Source organism: Ambystoma mexicanum, chromosome 9, assembly GCF_040938575.1.
Source record: "Ambystoma mexicanum isolate Mex_15411 chromosome 9, UKY_AmexF1_1, whole genome shotgun sequence".
In the NCBI taxonomy this organism is placed as follows: domain Eukaryota; kingdom Metazoa; phylum Chordata; class Amphibia; order Caudata; family Ambystomatidae; genus Ambystoma; species Ambystoma mexicanum.
Genome location: NC_090931.1, coordinates 679216860 through 679237138, shown reverse-complemented (window position 1 = coordinate 679237138; position 20279 = coordinate 679216860). Strand labels below are relative to the sequence as shown.

General features: G+C 46.7%; 1 protein-coding gene across 1 annotated transcript in view; it reads right to left on the bottom strand.

The window, feature by feature from the left end:
• The window catches only part of CYP20A1 (cytochrome P450 family 20 subfamily A member 1), a 516898-nt gene that overhangs the window by 112572 nt on the left and 384047 nt on the right, over positions 1 to 20279 (bottom strand). The window contains exon 9 of the mRNA XM_069615523.1: positions 18136 to 18256. Coding sequence (XP_069471624.1) covers positions 18136 to 18256 — 121 coding nt within the window. The remainder of the gene's footprint in view (positions 1 to 18135; positions 18257 to 20279) is intronic.

Below are 20279 nucleotides of genomic sequence, written 5' to 3'. Positions count from 1 at the left end.
GTGTATTTTCCTACATTCGGCCTTTTTCCCCTCCCTTTTTCGTTAACCTATTGGAGTGCCATCTATAGTTAAGCGCTCACCTCTGTCTGGAAATAAGTGGTGTTAACTAAGACTTGTCTGATAAGGAATAAGGGATGTATATATAATAATAGTAACTGTGTTTAGAGTGATTTACAATAATAGTGCTGGAGTGTTTCAATAAGTGTGTTTTTAAATAAATAATTATATACCTTGATACCAAAGCTCTGGTCAGTGTTTGCTTGTGCTATTGTGTCTGAGTGCCTATTGTGTATACTTTACATACTGCCTAACTCTTCTTGAGGGAAGTCTGACTGCTCAGCCACAGCTACCAGGTAAATCTGGGTGGTACAGACTGCTACCAAGTGGGTTTACTGCCAACACCTGTAGTCCTAAATCTTTTGCAGAAGGGAACTGCACAGGTTTCTGCCTATCAGGATGGCAGAGTGTTTTCAAGATGTTCGCAATTGGTTTAATATTCAACATACTTTTCCTTTGCTTTAACTGGCTTTCAATTTGTTCATTATTCAAAATAAGTTCAACCTGCTTTCATTGCTTTTGGTATTTTAAATACGTTGCATTCACTTTATTTCTGTCACCGTCTGCCAGTCTGGTGTTGCCACTTTCTGGTTTCACTCACCAGTCGGTCTTATGGCTCCTTGCGGCTGCCGCCGCCATAGGTTCTTGGTTCTCCAGGCTGTCACTCGCGTCTTTTCCCAGAGGTCTTCTTGTGGCTCGTGCACACCCAGCATTGCTTCCACTATGAAGCAGGATACATACGACCACTTCCTTTGATCCTACCGGCTAACGTCTCACGGCTTGCTACCGGCCTCCAGCTTCTTCTGTCAATGCTTCCTGCTGCATACACTCTGCGCTGCTTCACGGGCTTCCAGCGATCCTCCTGCCACGCCGGAGGTCTCCCTGCACACAGCTAATTGTGCTCTCGCCACGGACAGTCCTTCCACAGCTGACCCCATTTGTTTTGGGCTTTCAGCTTTTAAAGCTATGGCCTCCAGTTACATTACAAAAAGGACAAGACCACTCACCAGCAAAGCGGTAGTCCTGCCTCGATCTTGTTGTCCTCCTCCTCATCCCAGTACTAAGTTGGGGCTGACAATTGTTTGTTTTCACAAAATGAGGATGTGTTGGTCCAGTTGTCTTCTTCTTTGTCCCAGTACCATATTGATGCATTTTGGGGAATATTTTAGGGGAATCACCGTGGCAGGGCTGACAAAAGCCTATGAAGGCTTGAGGAATGGAGGGTTTGTGATGAAAGAAAAATGGGGATACCATGTCTCACCTAAGGATGTCCTCTCCCCAAGTCTCCTCCTCCCAGGTGATCCTCCCTCGAATATCGACCCCCAAGGGCGGGACCCAAATGCAAAGGGCTTTCCCTGGCAACCTGAGCAGAGGATAATGGGGGGAAAAGAAGTGAGGATGCCCTCCGGTTCCTCACACCATCCACATCCCTTTCCCATCTCACCCTTGCTGCATGGGCCCAGTGAACTCAGACACAACTAGTGTTATATAGTGTTGCAATATCAGACGCTTCGTGTGTGTATGTGTGTCTAGTATTTTCTCAAAAGGCACCAACCCTCTAGTCAATTGCCCAATCCGTCTGGAAGCAGAAAGCACCCTTTCAACTGGAGATAAAGGAAGACCGATATCGGCCCTATTCCTGGATTTTCCCATACTGGGATAAGGTCACATGGCGTTTTCACTCCCACAGCTTTCCCGTGCTTTCCAATCCTGCCTCGTACCACCTTTTGTATTTCTGAAGGTTTGTAATATCCGCCCAATCTGGGTGCCCTAGATGAAACGAAGAGGAGGGCATCATGATGATAGATGCGTAATGTTCTTGCGTTTCCCCCAAATGTCCCAAAGAATCCCTGCGTTCGCTCTCAGGACCCACAACAAATGCCACGTTGTTAAAGGTGCGAGGACTTGATTTTTGAAAATAACCCAGTGTTTCTCGTATGATCCACTAACATCCTCAGCTGGGAGACACAAGAGTATTGCTCAAAATGCAGGAGCACCACTCACTCTGCCTCTGTGGCAAGTGCTAGTGCCCGACGCGATATCCTCAGCCTCTTTCCAAACCAAAGACATCTCAATATCGCCCTTTTAAGCTCATAAAGGCGCAATCCAGAACCCAAACTGGCAGCAATTGAAAGAAGATCATTACCCTGGGCAAAATGGGCTACTGCAACATATCTTTGCTTTGTGGCACCCTAAGGTAGATAGACTGAGTGGTGGTGTAGAACATCAGGAGTGGCAGATGGATGTTACAAGGGAGTCGAGAAAAATAAGCAGTATGATTATACATGGTGCATTCCAGATAAGTTAAGAGCTTATGGGACGGGGGAAACTGAGATGTGCATTTATTTTTAGGACAAAAGCAATCTATTAAAGCATTGGCAATACCAACAGTTTTGGCTTGTTTATAAGTATTAAGCATTTGCCAAGCGCTGCAGATATGTATCCAGGTACTTGCACCATTTTACAGCTGCTGCAATCGATGGGCAGTTAATTCCACTACAGAAGTGCCTGGTCCTTTTCCAGACCTACACAAAAGCCAAAACAGTTGGCAAATGCCAATGCATTGAGCATTTTTCTTTTAAAACCCGTGCCTGGCCTTTTTTGAAAAATTGCCATGTTAAGTCTGCTTAAAAATGGCAGCGCACAGCCTGTTTAAAGATGGATGTGTGAGGTTTGCTTAAAATGGCAACTTTGGGACTCTATTACAAATGGCTGCATTCACCTGCGGCTGAGAAGGGCTATGTCTGCACTGGGTATCATCCTTTATGCAGTGGCATGGATTACGGCATAGCACAGATGTGGCTTGTTTGTGCCGCTGTGGGTGCACCTGCAGGTCTGTGCACCACCACAGTAGGAATGGCATGGATCAGGGGAAGCACTAGGCTGATGGATCAAACCAGCAATAAACACAGAAACCCAATTCCCTTCCTTTGGATTCATTAGTCACTGCACTGTGTGCTGTTGCAAGTCGTGCACTGCTGCCCAAGGAGCTACTGTGCTAATAATGTGCAGTGATGTTGATCACACAGCCCTGGTATTTGCTCTTTTATGCCAGGGGTAGAAGGTCAGTGGTCCACACTTGTTTGTGGTAGTGTCATTGTATACCTTAAAAGCCAACTTTGTCATCAATATGTCATGGCAAGGTGTGCAGGGAGGGTAAACCACACAACAATGACATTTTATATGAAAGTGTGCCGGTAGGGATCAGCCTACAGAATTATGCACTGCTCTAGCGAAATGCAAAGGTGGAGGACCGTCACCTTTATTTTTCCCCTTGGATACGCACAACAGCTGCTTTAATGCCAAAATGGATTAATCTGACACTTCTATATTGACCTCACAAAAATTGAACTGGGCTCCCACGCAATAGTTCAGAAGGCGGCATTCAGGCTAAGAAAAGGAACTCTTTAGGGCTGGTACAAAGGCACCATGCCTGGCTTCCACCTGGCACCATGGAGTATGTAGGGTCTTGAGAATGCAAGACGCCTGGCCATGTTTAATCCTCACTCAAGCCCAAGAGCTGTCTCCTCTAGGAAGTAAACCTTCCTACCACTGAGTCAAGCGTTGCACACAGCATATCACCAGCAAATAGATGCTTTATATAAAAGGCCAGAGTGATCAGAAACAGATCCCAGTAAATGAAGGGCATCGGGGGACAGACCCAGCCTGATTTCATGTCTGCATTGTCAAGCTATTTCTCCCAATTTCTGGTCTGTCTTCCTACGTGGCAGAGAAAATCATTGAGTCACTCACTGCCTAGGTCTGGGATCTGCCAGGGTTTCATTCCTTTTATTCCAATCATGCGGTGGTGAAATGCCTGCGATCCTGAGATCTGCCTGGGGTTCCCTTCCTTTCATTGCATGAATGCAGTGAAAGGCCTGGGAAATTGTGTATCAAGTGCCAAATAGGGTGGTCATCATTGCTCTGTTCATTTAAACCGATTGCATCTGCATTCTTTGTGCAGTAAAAAAGGCACACTTTCCTGAAATGTATTACTTTATTCTATTTTATTGGTCATCTGGACTTCCCCTGACCGGGTAGAGGAACCCATGTTGTAGGGCATATCGTCTTGTTTTTAAGGGAATGTGTTGCCCCATATCTATTCCCCTGACCTTGTGAAACTGGTATGCAGGGACCACAATGATGATCACTGTGTAGGACGTGAGGCGTTCTTGCATGGTGTCGAAGCCTGGGACTTGGAGCCCTGCATCACGAGGAGTATGCAGACCTTGTGGTGAACCTGTCTGGCTACCAGCCCACCTCAGAAGAAATGAGAGTTCTCGAGAGAGGCACTCGTGTTCCAGTAGAGGGTGCTCCACAATCTAGACAAATTGGAAAAACAAGCAAAAGGGAAACACGCTTTTCACAACACCAGTAATGCAGAAAATTAAGCAATGAGGAGTTTGCAAAACAATAAATTGTTATCCATAAGGCGGATATGGGTGGAGCTATAGTACTATTGAATAGAGAAGACTACGTGAGCGAGTGTAACCACCAACTATTAGATCTGGCGTGTTACGAATCCTTGATGAAAGACCCTACTATGGAGATTGGTAAATGTAATCTCACTAAAAGTTAACAAAGCAGAAGAAAGAGGGTGGATTACACAGAAGAAAGCTGACTTCTTGATCAAGGACAAGCCACAGATCCCCCAATTTTATATAATTCCAAAAATCCATAAGTCTTGATCTCTCCACCAGGCAGACCAATTGTTTCGGGGGTGAATTCAGTCCTCAAACCATTACCACGCTTTGCAGATAAATTCTTCCTACCACTGTTAAGAAAAATGGTGTCCCACGTCTTAGACACAACACAAATAATAACTGAAGTAGAAGGTGTAGAATTCGATCCTCAGACTTACATTTTTTTGGGATTAGATGTGGTCACGCTCTACACCAGTATACCCCAGAAAGCCTCCTTAGACATGTTAGAAGAGAAACTCCTGCAAGATTATACTGTTAAAACAACTCCAGTTTCCTTCATCTTTTGGTGCGCTGAGTTGGCACTCATGGAAAGTGATTTCCATTTTGTTGGCGAGTTCTACAAACAAACTCAAGGAACCGCCATGGGTGCCACACTAGCACCCAGCATAGCTAATCTGTATATGGAGGCCTTTGAGATTTAAGATGTGGCGGCGCTACATAGACGATATTTTTGTTGTCTGGAAAGGAACGGTTGTTCAATTGGAGAGTCTCCTCTCATGGATTAACACGCGAAATAAACTCCTGCAATTTACCTTCAAGCATAGTGTGACTTCATTGGACTTCCTAGATATTTCCATCATGGTTGATCCGGAGCTCAAGAAATTATACGTGAAGCCTTACAATAAACCGACCGACAAAAACTCAGTATTCCACTACTCAGGCTTCCACCCGCGTCACGTGCGGGACAATCTCCCCCTAGGCCAATTTCTCAGGCTCAAGAGAAATAGCACTAGAAGGGCTGATTACAAAATGGAGGCAGAGCAAATGCAAGAATGGCTAACCAGGAGAGGGTACCCGCCTAAATTACAGCTAGTGTGCAGAAAAGAGCAGACAACAATAATAGAGACGCCCTCCTTGAATATAAGGAACAGAGGATACATAAAGAAAAAAACGAACAGATTGTGTTTGTTAACACTTTCAGCCACATGTCAAATACCATCAAAAAGATCAGTGGGGATTACAAGATGGCCGCCGACACCAGCTAGAGGTGTGTCGATGGCGCTCCGGAGCCCTCCAGCTGAATCAAGCGGTTCCACCACCCCTAGCAGGCTAACAAGTGGCTCAAAATAAAGTTCGGCGGTCCCCGCACCGGTGGACAACCGTGGCCGTAATCACGACCAGCAGAGGATGAGAAACTGAGGCACGAAGCCCAGACGACACCAGAGGCCCGTAGGAGGAAGGAGACACGACGGGCTGACTGGCATCGGTTCCTGGCGGAGGAGGCGGGCTGGCGCGAAGCAGGAGAGTGGCCCCGTTCCTATCTCCTCAGGCAACCAAAAGAGGGAGGAAGTCCCGGGAGAGCGATCGGGGACGCGGCTGAGCGCACGGCTGCCCCAGGAACCAGCGCGTGAGCCAGGGCCCCCCAGCACCAACACAGACAGCGGCCGCCGAGGAGAGAAGGAAGGTAGATGGCCCGGCCCTGGCGCAGAGTCCCCCAGGGGGACCGAGAGAGGGCCCCTGGTCTCATCCTGGGCCAGGAGGGGCCGTCGGACCTGACCGTGGAGAGAGGACCCGAAGGCTATACCATGTACAGCCGCAGGGACTCCCCGGAGACCCGGCGCACGGAGAAGCATACGCCAGACCTGGGCCCGACTTGAACGGGCCCACAGCCGCCACCTCCGCACACGCGGCGAGCGGGGACCCGGGCACCTGCTGCGTCGGGGGTCAGCGGGCCCCCCGGAGAGAGGAGGAGAACGCCCATCGCAGTAGCGGGCTCTCTGCCGGGACCAGGAAGGCGGCGGCCTGCGGACAGCCAACCCAGGTGAGAGGGGGCGGAGTCCCACTGGGAGGGAGACCAGGAGAGCGGCAGTGGGTGCGGAGCCCTGGTAATTCCGGCCCCCAGAAGCACTCCGGGCAGGCCGCACCCCGCTCCGCGGAGACCCGGAGGGGGGGTGGGCCCCCCTGCATGTTCGGTGGCCCCCGCTCCCACTGCACGACCCGGCAGTCACGGCAGAAATCTCCAAATAAGGACAATCTCGGAGCTGGGGAAACGGGCATTACATTCTGGACTTTTGACTGCCCACATCTGATACAAACAGAGCATAGCGTAAAAAGGCAGATAGACTTTACACTGGCACTTAGATCTGTCCAGATCCGCAAAGTCATCTAATCCAAGCACGAAGCCCAATTAGACACTACAGCGGCTGCACCGGGAGTCACCAAGAGCACAGTCTCTGGGCCATAACTGGAGGGATAGCTCAAGGGGAAGCGCTTATAGGGTCTGGGGGGCTCTCCAGCCAGGGCCCTGCTGCTAAAGCAGAAACGATTGGTCATCCACACCCGACAGAATCCCATAATCATGACTGCCAAGAACAAGACAAATAAAAGCGGATTGCCGCAGGCTGACACATCAGGCCCCCTCTAACTATGTGGGCGAATAAGGACGCCAACGAAGAGCACAGGGGTACACAAGAAGGAACCACGGGACAGGAGCACCTCGACAACTCAGATCTGGCAGCACAAATCTCGCGTCAAGACCTACGCGGGGAGATGCTCTCCCTCCAAACTTCACTGGGAAGAACCTTCCAGGATCAATTCCAATTAATGAGATCAGATATAAACCAGGCAATAGTGCTACCCATGGGACATAGCAGACACTGCAAATGCAGCCGGGAACTCGGAACAGAGAGAACGAATGGAGGGAAAGAGCTGGGGGGATATACACAGCAGGAGACAAATCACTATTCAAATGGGTAACTCATAATGTCAGGGGTCTTAACTCCCCGCTGAAAAGGAAAAAGCTTGAGCAATTCACGAAAAGGGGTAAACCAGACTTTCTGGGGCTACAAGAAACACACTTGCTCCGTAAAGATCAGAGTTGACTTAAACTAAGGGGGTTCGACCAGGTGTTCCAGGCATCGGGGCCCACAAAATCGGGAGGGGTGGCGCTGGCCATCAGGAAATCGGTCAACTTTAGGGTGGAGGAGACTCTCAGGGACAAAGAGGGCAGATTTATAATAGTGAGAGGCAAAATTGTGGACACGACATATACGATAGGGGTCAGCTACGCACCCAATTCAGGACAGGATTCCTTCCTGCGGGGCATTTTAGGAAAACTAGGAGAGTGCGCAAGGGGCCAGATAATCATAATGGGTGACCTAAACATTGCTTGGGATAGGGCCAAAGAAAGATCAGGGGGGGCCAGAAGCACAGGCAGGGGGGCAGTGGCCTCGGCAGGGCAGAGGGACATAATTGGCGAGCATGGGCCTGAGGGACGTCCGGAGGGAACTGAAAGGGAATGCGGACGGTTACACCTTCCTCTCTGAAGTCCACGGGACACAGTCCAGGATAGATTATATCTGGGTCTCAGCAAACTTGGCGGGAAGAGTCAAGGAGATAGAGGTGGGCCCCATGGGAATAGCAGACCACAAAATACTATCAATGCAGCTGGAATTGGGGAAAAAGGAGAAGGGAGGTATGGGGATGGAAATACCCGGAGTACTTGTTGAGGGATCCCATAATAAGGGAGGAGATAGAGTGCAAGATGAGAGAGTTCTTCGACAATAATAAAAGGGGGGACACGGGAGAAGACATAAGGTGGGACGCATTTAAAGCCACAATGAGGGGGGAAATTATGGCAGCCAAACCACAAAGACACAAACAGCTGCTGGCCCTGGAGACCCAGCTGGAGGCAGAGGTCGAGGGGGCAAGGACCAAGGTAGCCGAGACCACCAACAGACACAACCAGAGGGAATACAGGAGGGCGGTGGGCCAGTTGGGGATCTTACGAACCAAAAAAGCAGAAGGGGCCCTACTATATGTGAGACAAAAATGTTACGCTAAAGGAAACAAGGCAGATGCCCTACTGGCGCGTCTCCTCCGGGGAGCAACAGCGAGAAACACAATCATGGCTTTAAAGACAGACTCAGGTGAAAGGGTCACACGAACAGAAGACATTCAAGAAACCATGGCTAAGTTCTATGAGACATTATACACATCACAAAACCCCCACCCCCAAGTCCAAGAGGAATTCCTGGATAAGATAGGCCTGCACAAAATAGATGGAGACTCCCAGATCGGTTTACACCAAGAGATAACGGAGGATGAGGTGAGGGGGGGGGGTTATCAGGAAACTGCCCGCAGGCAAAGCCCCAGATGGGTACTCAGCGTCTTTTTACAAGTCTTTCGGCGGGGTGCTGGCGCCACAACTGACCTACCTCTTTAACTCCTTTAAAGATAGAGGGCAAATAGCCCCATCCATGAAAGAAGTTAAGATCTTCCTGATCCTGAAAATGGGAAAGGACCCACTGGAAAGATCATCCTATAGGCCAATAGCGCTCATTAATGTGGACGCTAAGATTTACACAAAAATCCTAGCCAATAGGCTAGAGGAGCTTCTTCCGGACCTGATATATCAGGACCAGGCGAGATTTATGAAAGGAAGGCAGACAGCGAATAATATAAAGGAGGGTGGCACACCTAGTGGAAAAGGCGGAAAAACTCACTCTCCGGCAGCCCTACTATCTCTAGACCTGAAAAAGCGTTCGACCGGGTAGAGTGGTCGTTCCCTTTAAGGCTATGGAAAGGATGGGACTTGGAGGCGCATACTTACAGATGGTCAAGGCAAAGTACGAGGGTCCCCGAGCAAGGGTGGTCGTGAACGGTACAACATCGAGACCGTTCCAACTCCAAAGAGGTACTAAACATGGGTGTCCCATCTACTTAGAACCCCTACTACAAGCTATCCGGGAGTCTGAGGGAATACAGGGAATGCCATTTGGGGGTAGACCGCATAAAGTGGCGGCCTTCGCCGACGACATGCTGCTCGCCCTGACCAACCCCACAGAGTCAAGCAGGCAGAGTAGATTATTACTCGAGGAATTTGGGGAAGCGTCGGGGTTACGTATAAACATGAACAAATCTGAGCTGATGGACCTGACCCTGGTGAAAGAGGAGAGGCAAGAGCTAAAAAGGTTAACGCCATTCGCATGGTGACCTGGGGGGGATTACATACCTGGGGGTGAGGATTACCATGGCTCTTAAAGGGTGGTATGCGGCAAACCACCCTCCCCCCCATGAGAAGTATTAAAAAGGACCTCCACAAGTGGCAGAATCTCCGGATTTCCTGGCTCGGGAGGCTGGAGGCAATAAAAATGGTCACTGTGCCGAGGATGCTCTATCTATTTCAAGCCATCCCCCAAGTAGTTCCAGCAAGCTTCTTCAGGGAGCTCCAAGCTTTAACAAACAAATTCATATGGGAGGGGAAAAAAGCAAGGGTGAGTAGGAAGCAACTCATAGCTCCGAGGAAACAAGGGGGACTGGGCCTACCTAACTTCCTTCAGTACTATGAGGCAACCCAGCTAAGGTTAATTAAGGAATTCCTCCATGAGGGGGAAGAAAAACACTGGGTCAAAATGGACAGGGCAGTCACAAAGCATGACTTGGGGGAGGTCTTGTGGCTACCTAAGCAACACCAACCAAACCACATGTATGAGAGTTCCATCACCAAACTAGTTGCGGATAACTGCGACAGACTGGACAAACATAGGGAAATCACAATTTATCCGTCCCCCTTCACACCTATATTCAACAATAAAGAGTTTACTCCTGTGCTGGAGAGGGGGGCATTCAGGACCTGGCGGGAAGGGGGCTGCGGGATAATGCAAGACATGTTTATAAGGGGGGAAATCAGCACCTTTGTAGACTGCAAAAGGGATTTTGCATTAGGGGAGGGTGAGAGACAGATATTCCCAACTGCGCCACTGGCTCCTACACCTCACGAATAAGGAGGCGGCCACGAGATCACCGACCCCCTTCGAGAAATTCTTAAGGACTAATGACAGCTCGAAAGAACTAATCTCGCAACTGTACAAGATTCTAGATTAAGCTACCCTGAGGCCACAGTGGGCATATTTGGGAAGATGGGAACATATATTGGACAGGGATATTGAGAAGACGGAATTGGAGAAACTTTGGAGAAAAATCCCCAAACTAGCGAGAGCTTCACAAACCCAGGAAGCCTGGTACAAAATACTCTATGGGTGGCATTATACGCCAGCTCGCCTGCTCAGGATATACCCTGAGACAACAGGAATCTGCTGGAGAGGCTCTGGGCAGGAGAGCACAGTGGAACATATTTGGTGGAGGTGCACAAAAATAGACCCGTTCTGGAAGGAAATTTGTCAAGCGCAAGAACAGGTGTTTGGATCAGGGGCAAGCATGCCCCCGGAATGGACCTTACTAGGCCTCCGGCCTGAAGAAGCGACAGGAGAGCCAAGAGGCAGAGAAAGAGCGTGGGTGATGCTTACCATAGCTGGAATGACAATTATAGCCCAGAGGTGGAACAGCTCAGACATACCGACGTTCCAAGACTGGTTGCGCAAAGTGTGGGTGTCACAAGTCTCTCCCCTTCTCACCTGCTTTTGTTGTTTGCTTGCGACCTTCTGTGATGTCTTCTTTCTCACGGTCCGGGATTTGTACAACCCCGAGCGCTGGTCCTCGGATTCCAGCGAACTCCGGCAACACACGTCCGACTACAGCAAGCGGTAGCGTTGAGATGCGCAGAGCCACGGGGCGTGTCTGTTTTGTAGAGCGTACAGCGTGGAGCGTAGAGACTGGCCAGCAGCATTCCGTTTCAAGCGGCCATGTTGGAAGGATCACTGTATTCAATCCCCTATGGGTCAGGGACCAGGAAGTCCAGAAGGGACGCAGACAACGGTTCATGACAGTGGAGATGGTGGCAATGGAATGGGCTACATACGCAATGAACAATGCAATGCAGAACTTCGCAGGCGAGTGGGGGGGGGTGGGGGAGGGAGTGCTAACCTTTCTCAGGGATGATTTTAGGATCAGTTGGCGCCCGCAACGCCTAAGACTCTTAGATCTGCAATGACCCCGGAGAGACACAATGAGGCCACAGGGAGCAACGGAAAACCCGGGGGGGGGGGAGCGAATGGGGGAGGAGTTAGGGGGATTGTTATGTTTGTTGGAAAATTCAATAAAAATAATTTTTTTTAAAAAAGATCAGTGGGAAAAATTTGAATATTTTTGAAAAAATTCCTAAACCAATACAAAGGCCCATCAAAGCATTTAAAAGGAGCTGCAACATATAAGAGAAGATAACACGGAACGATGTGAGTCTTAGACCAACAAAACCCTTAACATTACCTCAACAATGGTGCTTACCTGAGCTTGTTGGGCATTACCCGTGTGGTCACTGCAAATGCTGCCCTTTCACAAACAAAAGTACAGCAGTAGACATCGGGTTGCGAACCCCCTGGCAACATAAGACACATATGAACTGCAACTCGAGAATGGTCATTTATATTATATGGTGCCCGTGCCAGAAGCTGTACACTGGGAAGACGGACAGAAAAATTAAACTGCGGATAAGTGAGCACAGGAGTTGCGTCAAGAACCGCACCTGGAACGCACCACTGGATAGAGCAAATTCATTGTGTAGAGGACCTGAGATGGTCAATTGTATACAAATTGAAACAGGGCACGGACAAAAAGCTTTTGCTGAAGAAAGAGCAGCAATTTATTTTTCTGACCAAAAGCATGCTAACATGTCTAACTGAGAAAATTGATTGGCTGACCTAAACAAAGGTGGCTTAAAGAACCCTATTAATATCTGGGGTTTGTGTTATAGAACAGTAGTGGCAACCAAGGCTCAGTTAACTCACATCAGACTGAACCAAAGAATTTATTTGCGGTTCCGTTTGACAGTTAGAAGCTGATGTAACCATTAGCAAAATATTAATGTACCCAGAGTTTCTGGTTGTGGAAGATCTGATGTTTGGTCTGGATTCATACGTGAGACATTTGTGTACAACAAGGTGCTTTTATGATGGGAAAAATTACATTATTTTTTTAGTGACCTCCTGTGGGAGCAAGGGTGTTCCGCTGTGGATACGAATTTGCGATCGGCCGAGTCCCACGGGTAAGCTGTTTCCCCAAACTTGGACGGCCCAATGTGACAGGGGAGCGAGTGCTGATGAGGTGAAATCACCAATCGTGTGTGGTCGGGGGACAAATTGTCTGCCCAAACTTGTCCGGGTGGCGTATTCCCTCTTGTCCCGCACAGATGGAAAAAGATCCGGTGGTAACGTCAGAGGCAGGAAACATAAAAAGTTGACTACCCGACACCTGACTCCCAGGTGGCCCTATATGTCTAAAACACCAATAGGAAGCAAGCTTATTGGGAAAGTAAAGGTTTAAAACCTGCACTCGAATGGTGCGGATGATGTCAAAGGCTTATCAATCATACCCGTTCTTGCTGTTGGGAGGTAAACGCATATCTCCATAGAAGCCTTGCCTGGTAAGCCAATTTTTTCAATTTGGTTCAGTGCGTGCTAGCGTAATTAGTGGTCCGTGGAGCTGCTCCCTTACACCTTTCCTCATGTGGTTTCGTTTTTAGCGAAAACAGCACATCGTATAGAGCCACCTGAGGGAGAGTGAGATGCCAGTAATTTCGCGACAACTCCCGCTACGCGAGTCAAATGCCAGACGTGTAGCACGACTGGTGTTGGGAAAGATTAAACCCACCTTTGGGTTTACATTTGGGTAAGCAGCCCGGTCAAGTGCAGTCAGTACTCAATCTACAGTTTTGAGAGAACATACGCACCTTGATTAGGATTCGCAGTTATTACTCGAGAGAGAGACAAGAGTGTGCAGATACCAGCTAAAACGAGCCATCGGTTAACGCTTGCTGTTATGTTATTATTTCTTGGTAGCTCTTCGGAAAATACTAATTAGAGTGACGATGTTGGGGCAACGACGACACATCGCAGCGAGAACCAGGAACGTGTACGAGCAGAGCACACTGACGCTTTTCTCTGCAATTCCCACGCAGGCACTTTGGGCCATTTTGGGTAAGCACAGATTTTAAATGAAGCCCGTGAAAGAAACTGGCTCCTGGTGGGTGGGCATACGAATTACATATCAAGTAGGACTGATCATTGCTATTTGTTCCCTCTTTTTCTAGCTCCTTGGACTATTTAACTCCAAGGAGAGGACATTATGTGAGGGTCTGACTGCTGAAACAAGGACTTCCTCAATGGTGTAGAACGCGAGTTACACAGTAGTAAGATAAGCTGTGTGGGAGTTTGTTGCCACGTACTTAGTGACATGGTCTGTTCTATTCCTGGAAGGGTGCAAGACCCTAATAAAGGGAAGGGCTCTCACCACTCTGACTACAAGAGATATTCCCTATTATATGGTTTAACCTGAGTGCTGCTAGGAGCTAGGTGCAAATTCGGCTGGTACGCGGGTTTTCTTCTGCTGCCCCCGTGATGAATGTTACGGGTTAGATATGCGAACTGAGGTGGAGGTTCCAGAATGTAGCCTAAGAGATGTAACCATGAGTTGACGTTTACTAATGAAAAGTATAACTACGCTATTGAATTAAACACAATGGATAGTCTAAATGATACTTAAACACAGTCAAATTTGACATTGATTTTCTTATGGCTGCTGTTTTGTTGTAGGGGAAGACATCTGCAGTTACTTTAGCCATAGTCTACTTCAAGGATTGAAGACTTGATAGACTAACCGCTTTAGGAATTTTGGAAGCGAACTAGTGGCCGAGATGGCTAGCGTAATTCATGCATCTTGTACAAAACCTTTTAGCCTGTGATGAATTTCCTTTGATTGATACACAGAAACCGTTAGGAAAGAAACATGTTGGGCCTTTTTTGGTCATTTAGATTTTTATGTATTGAGTATGTGTATGAGAAGATGAGAATGAGAATGGTATGAATGGGGTGTAAGTGGAAGAGTGCTGAATGAGGTATGTCCAGTGCGATTTTGCACAGCACAAGTCACTAAAGGAGCAAGTTACTGTAGGAAACTGCTTGTTGAATTTAATGTGTTTTGTAAAAGTCCACCTGGACCGAGTGTGTTAACCGGCTTGAAGAGATGCCAGCTGAAACAGTGGTGTATATGATTTATTATTGCAACTGTGAAGAATAACTATTAAAATATGTACGTTTTAACCTATTCCCTGGTTTGTGATGTCTAAAATAAGACTGCACTAGCAAAATGTTTTCCTCGTTACAACAAACAGCGTAAATCACAAGCTTGTTTTGTTTGATATCTAAAGGGTTTTTTCCCCTTTATTGAGGGTTCGCTTGCTGGTTTGAAATTACTCTCGACCTCCTAGCGTGGTCATTTGGTCGAAACTGCTGCACAGTTCCTGCCGAGGGATCCCACACTGCACAAGGACTCCTCTTTCACCTCATCAGAATTGTGCAGATATAGAAGAAAAAGTTTAAATAAAATGCCCACAAGTTTCTCAAGCATCCGTGGAAATTAGAATAAGGGAGAAAGGGGAAAAATATCCACATTACTCACACTTCTTAATTAGCTTGGACTTTATGTAGAGCACCAAATCCACAGAATAAATGTAGAATAATTGCGCATCTTACATTATTTCATGTCTAACTTCGGTCCAAAGCGCATGCATATCAAACACTCTGGGCTTTGTGAGAAACCATATCTGAAGTGAGATTGCTCGCATACTTTACCCTGTGCAGAGAGGTCTGGGGATTGCAGGTTAGGAATACGCAGCTCCAGTTATTGGATGGTATCCCAATCAAACAACACATCATTGTCAAGTACTAGAAAGAAATTTCATGTACATTACTTTTCAACAAAATCTACTGTGTGAGGGACCCTTTAGTGTATACCACCACACCTTTTTCAGTTTAATAAAACATTATTTTATTCTACAGGATTAATAGATTGACAATAAACTCAAACATTGGCAGCCAAGCCGCCATTGACGACATTCACTTCGTTGCACTAACATTGGCAACATGTGCCAGCGGCGAGTTAACAACATTTTTGCAGCGCCTTTACATATTTGCAACATTAGTAAAACAAAAAGTGAAAATCGGCGGCGGCATTGGGAAAGCCAAGCCGCCACCGACACATATTTCTAACGTTAGTAAAACAAATTCAATGTTGGAGGCGGCTTAAAGCCGCTGAGACAAATTACGAATGCAAACAAAACTCATAGCTGTCTGCTCTTTTCAAATGTACAAAGAAAACGGCTGACTAGAAACAAAATGGCTTACTAATACAAACAAACACACACTGCAAATCTAATCACCTCACTAACTGCACAGCAAATCAGGTACTCCTTACATCAAAAACACTAAACCAATCCCCACAAGCCAATATATGTACATTTTCAGAGACATTTTGAACCAAAACTAAACTATTAAAGTACCTTGTTTATTTTGACTAAATAATACTGTAAAACGTGTAACATAACTTCAAAGCTGCAGTAAATATATTTTAAAGCATGAATCAAGTCAAATAACTTTTATATAACATTAGCAGTTGGCAAACTCCCTTTTGGAAGCAAAAATGGCTAACAAATTCACCACACAGTACAAATTCAGCCAAAAAGTGCAAAAATAAGTGTGGTTGGAGGGCAAATGGGTGGGAATGGGAGGAAAATACTATAGATTTCACTTAACAATGGGCATTAAATTGGTGGGGCACATAGCCAAACTACATAAATCCATCCTCATATCATCTGCATTAAAAAGCATTACAAACTTACATTCACAACCCCTTTTGCAAGCTCTTATGTTAAAGTTTTATTTTAATGGCAATAGTTTTGGCTTTAAAGGTAGCGGTTTCAGTGCCACCTAATAGCCAAAACAAAAAAATGGTGAACTGAATTCCTGAAGGACCTTCATTATTCTTAGTGTGTTCCCACTTAGAATGAGCAAGAAGTAATGGAAGCAAGGGAGAAGTGGGTTTGCAGCAAGCAGCAGATCATGCAAGGTCCTGGAGCGATGGCTGTCCCAAGGAAAGGAAAACAAAGTCATGGTTGGGCGTGACAATGAAGTCTGCTGGGTAGCTGGGGGGGGGGATTATTTGTTGCACCATTTTTTGAAAAGATTGGTTCAGTTCAGAAAACAGCAAAAAACCTACAGTGTTCCGGACACTCCGAAGAAGGATGTAAAGGTTGCTGGAGAGGGTAGTACTGTTTGCTGTACGACTTCTCCTAGGTAACTCTTCTTAGTGAATGTGTGGGGCTGTGTTCCTTTGCACTTCCAGATGTGAGGTTTCTTGGAGTGTATTTCCTTAGTCTTTGGCAGAAATCTGAATCTGAAGGTCCTCTCTTCCAGAAGGGTGGAGTCAGAATTCACAAGGTTTTGAAAAGAAGAGAGGGATAAGGATCAGTGTGGGAGCCCACAAAGGAGCTGGTTTGAATTAGGATTTAGAAGGTTGCCAAGAAAGTGTTTTAGAGGCTCAAAAAATAGACTGAGCGAGAATAAGGCTGAGGAAAAAGTGGAGAAACACGTATAACTTTGAGTTGATGCATTCATGTGAATTTTTTAATAAAAAGGAAATTGCAAAAATCATTGAGATGGTTCAGGTTGAGCAAGCAATTGGTTGTCTGAATTCTGCGAAAAACATGGAATGCTTCTTTCAGAAAAATGATGGGCATTAGCCGATCTGGATGGGGAGTAGCAGGATTCATTTGTCCTTTCCAAACGATAACCGCTTCTGTGGTAGACAAGGGCATTTATGTTGACTTGCTTGTTGTGCCTTAGCCATTTATTTTCAACCGTTTTACTATAGAACTTGAACCCCGCAAAGTTGTTAGCTAAACCTTTGGGTTTCAATGTTCTCTTATGCGGTTTTCTTGTATGGGGAGAGGCTATTGGGTGCAGGGATTCTTGCATCCAAGAGTCAAAGGGTTATTTCTTTGGGGAGGTTGCCATCATTAGATAATAGTGCAGCCACAGTGTGGATGGGTTCACCTGTAATTATGATAGTTTCCCATCCTCAAGAATATGCATTGGGGTGGGGGTGATTTTTTGGGTGGAAATAGGGACAGGGAAGTTAACGTAAATCCCAAATTGGTTGCCCCAGGAAAAGCGGACAGACGGCCAAATTAGCGGTCAGAAATCCACTCCTTGACTGTGGCCTGCGATGAAACCAGGTGTTGTTTATTTGTTGACTGGTAACAATTGCCCCAAGTCTACATGCCACAGTATTAAGGCTCTTCCGTGACAGAGTAACAGCACATGAAATGCACTCATAGGAGCATGAGTTGCTTTAATGTAACGAATGGCGCTAGTGTTAGTTACAGTATACAAATTGGCCCTGATGCTGCTCAGGGTTTATCGTTAAGAAATATTGCTATAAAAACTCAGAAGCAGCTGGGTCGCAGAACAAAACCAGTATTTGTCAGAAAGTGTGTAAAGGGGCCTTCACAGTGACAGGGGGCATGTGTGATTGTAGTATGCAAAGCGGCTTGCAGGTTTAGTCTGGAAAGTGAACTTATGTGGTCCCAGGTTTTTGAAGAAAGCATAGTGGATTTGGAGCTGTAATATGAGCAAGATGTTTTTACAGTTTGAGACAGACATTTCCATAGAAGTTGAGCCTGAAGTAAATGAAAATTACTCACCTGAGCTGCTCAATCTTCTCCAGGGTAATAGGACCCTTGCCGAGTACTTGGGTCACCTCCTTGTACAGTTTCTCCTGAGCTTCCTCAGATGTGGTGAGGAAGTACATTGCCCATGTACACACTGTAAAGGTAAGGGTGTGTATAGACAGCTGAGCAAGTAGCTCTCAAAAAAGCATCACATCTACATCTACATACGCAAATCACATATTTATTAAGAAGTGAGTTTCCAAATACATATAATGCCTCTACAGTTTGTAAAAATACACAGCAATGCCGCATCTTTGCAAATAACCAGCAACAGGGTGACATATAACACCCCTTCTATTAAATCTCTCTCTCTCTCTCTCTCTCTCTCTCTCTCTCTCCTGCAAAAAGATTAAGACTACAGGTGCAAGCAGTAAACCCAATTGGTAGCAGTCTGCACCACCCAGATTTACCTGGTAGCTGTGGCTGAGCAGTCAGACTTCTCTCAAGATGAGTAGGGCAGTATACAGAGCATACACAATAGGGCCAATAATACTGTGGAGCAAACAAACACTGACCAGAGCATGGTATCAAAAGTATATAATTATTTATTTTAAAACACACTTTAGGAAATACACTAAGCACTATCAATCAAAGCAAGTTCAAACACAATCAGAAAAAGTATACACACCTCCCTTGATAATTATTTAGACAAGTCTAGGTCAACACACCACGAGTTGTAAAAACAGATGCGAGTGCTTAACCTAGATGGCACTCCAATAATTAAGTTAGAGGGAGAGAAAAAGACAGGTTATGGAAATAAAACAGGTCCCAACACTTTTCTAAGATCACAGTAAGCTAGTGAAGGCAAAGTCTACTGTAGAGCCAAAGTTCATAGGCCAGGGCCACTTTAAATGGAGCAAGGCGAAATGTGCCCAAGATCACACAGTTTAAAAATGCACTCAAGTCTTTACTAAATTGTTCAGAAGAGGTTGGTTTGGCGTGAAAGATAAAGTTAAGAAGTTCTGAGGGCCAACCCAGTTGGAAAGCCAAGGATTTAAGGGTCATCTTTAGCAATCCGATGAAAGGGAGGCCAGGTGGAACACAGTACCTTTAAAAGTGAGGAAGCTCCAGCGGTGGCAGTTGTTCCTGGCAGCGGGTGCAGTTTGTGGTTTTGACCAGGGAAGGAGAAGATCTCGTCGAGGAGGAAACTTGGAATCGTTGCACTGCCCAGGGATGAAATCAGCCGCGGAGTTTGTTCGGTTAAAAGGTGCGTTCCTTTTATTCGCGGTCCTGCTGGACTGAAGCTTGGCTATCCGGCCACCGAGTGCTTGGCACTGACGATTTGACCAAGGGACGTCCTGGAAGGCGAAGGTCGAACTGTTTGATCCCACCAGCTCAGGGGGAGAAGACTCTTGCAGCAGAAGATCTTCTCTTGTCGTCGGGGAAGTGGTGAGGGCAATGCAGCATGGCTCCACCGGTGGTGTCGTCGTTGCAGGTGGCTCAGCTTCTCCCCTTTTTGGAATTCTCAGGTCCAGTGGCGACTTCTGAAGTTCCAGTCCCAAAAGCCCTGCTTTTATGCAGAAAAACCCCTATTCAACAGCCTAGCTGTCACTCATACATGCTAAGTGGTGAGCCGGGCGGCTCACCACTAGGCCAATCGAAAAGACCCAACCGGCGATTTTATATTAATTAAATAAACGGGCGGTATCTTTACAATGCACCAAAAAAGTGGTGCGTTTAAAATCAATGGGAAAATCCCATAGGAAATATTCTGGTGGAATATTTTGCGTGGTAACCACTGCCACCAGCCAGAAACTCGACAGTGCCCCCTTGGAAACCGACCCAGGGGTAATCTAATTAACCCCTTCCAGTACTTCCGCAATATGATGGTTTGTACTGGTTCTCTTCACAATTTTTGACTAATAAAGCCAATGGTGACATTGCAAGGGGACTCACTAGGTTTGGGAAATTAGCCTTATAAGAGAATTCACACACACACACACACACACACACACACACACACACGCACACACACACACACACACAAGCTCCTGCAGTCCCCTATGCCGTGTGTTTCCAGCTGGAGCACATAGAAGACTCTGAAGCAGTGTGGGCCGATGTCACAAGGTTCACAGGTGGCGAGCACTGCTCGCTCGAACTCCCGACACATACCCGCC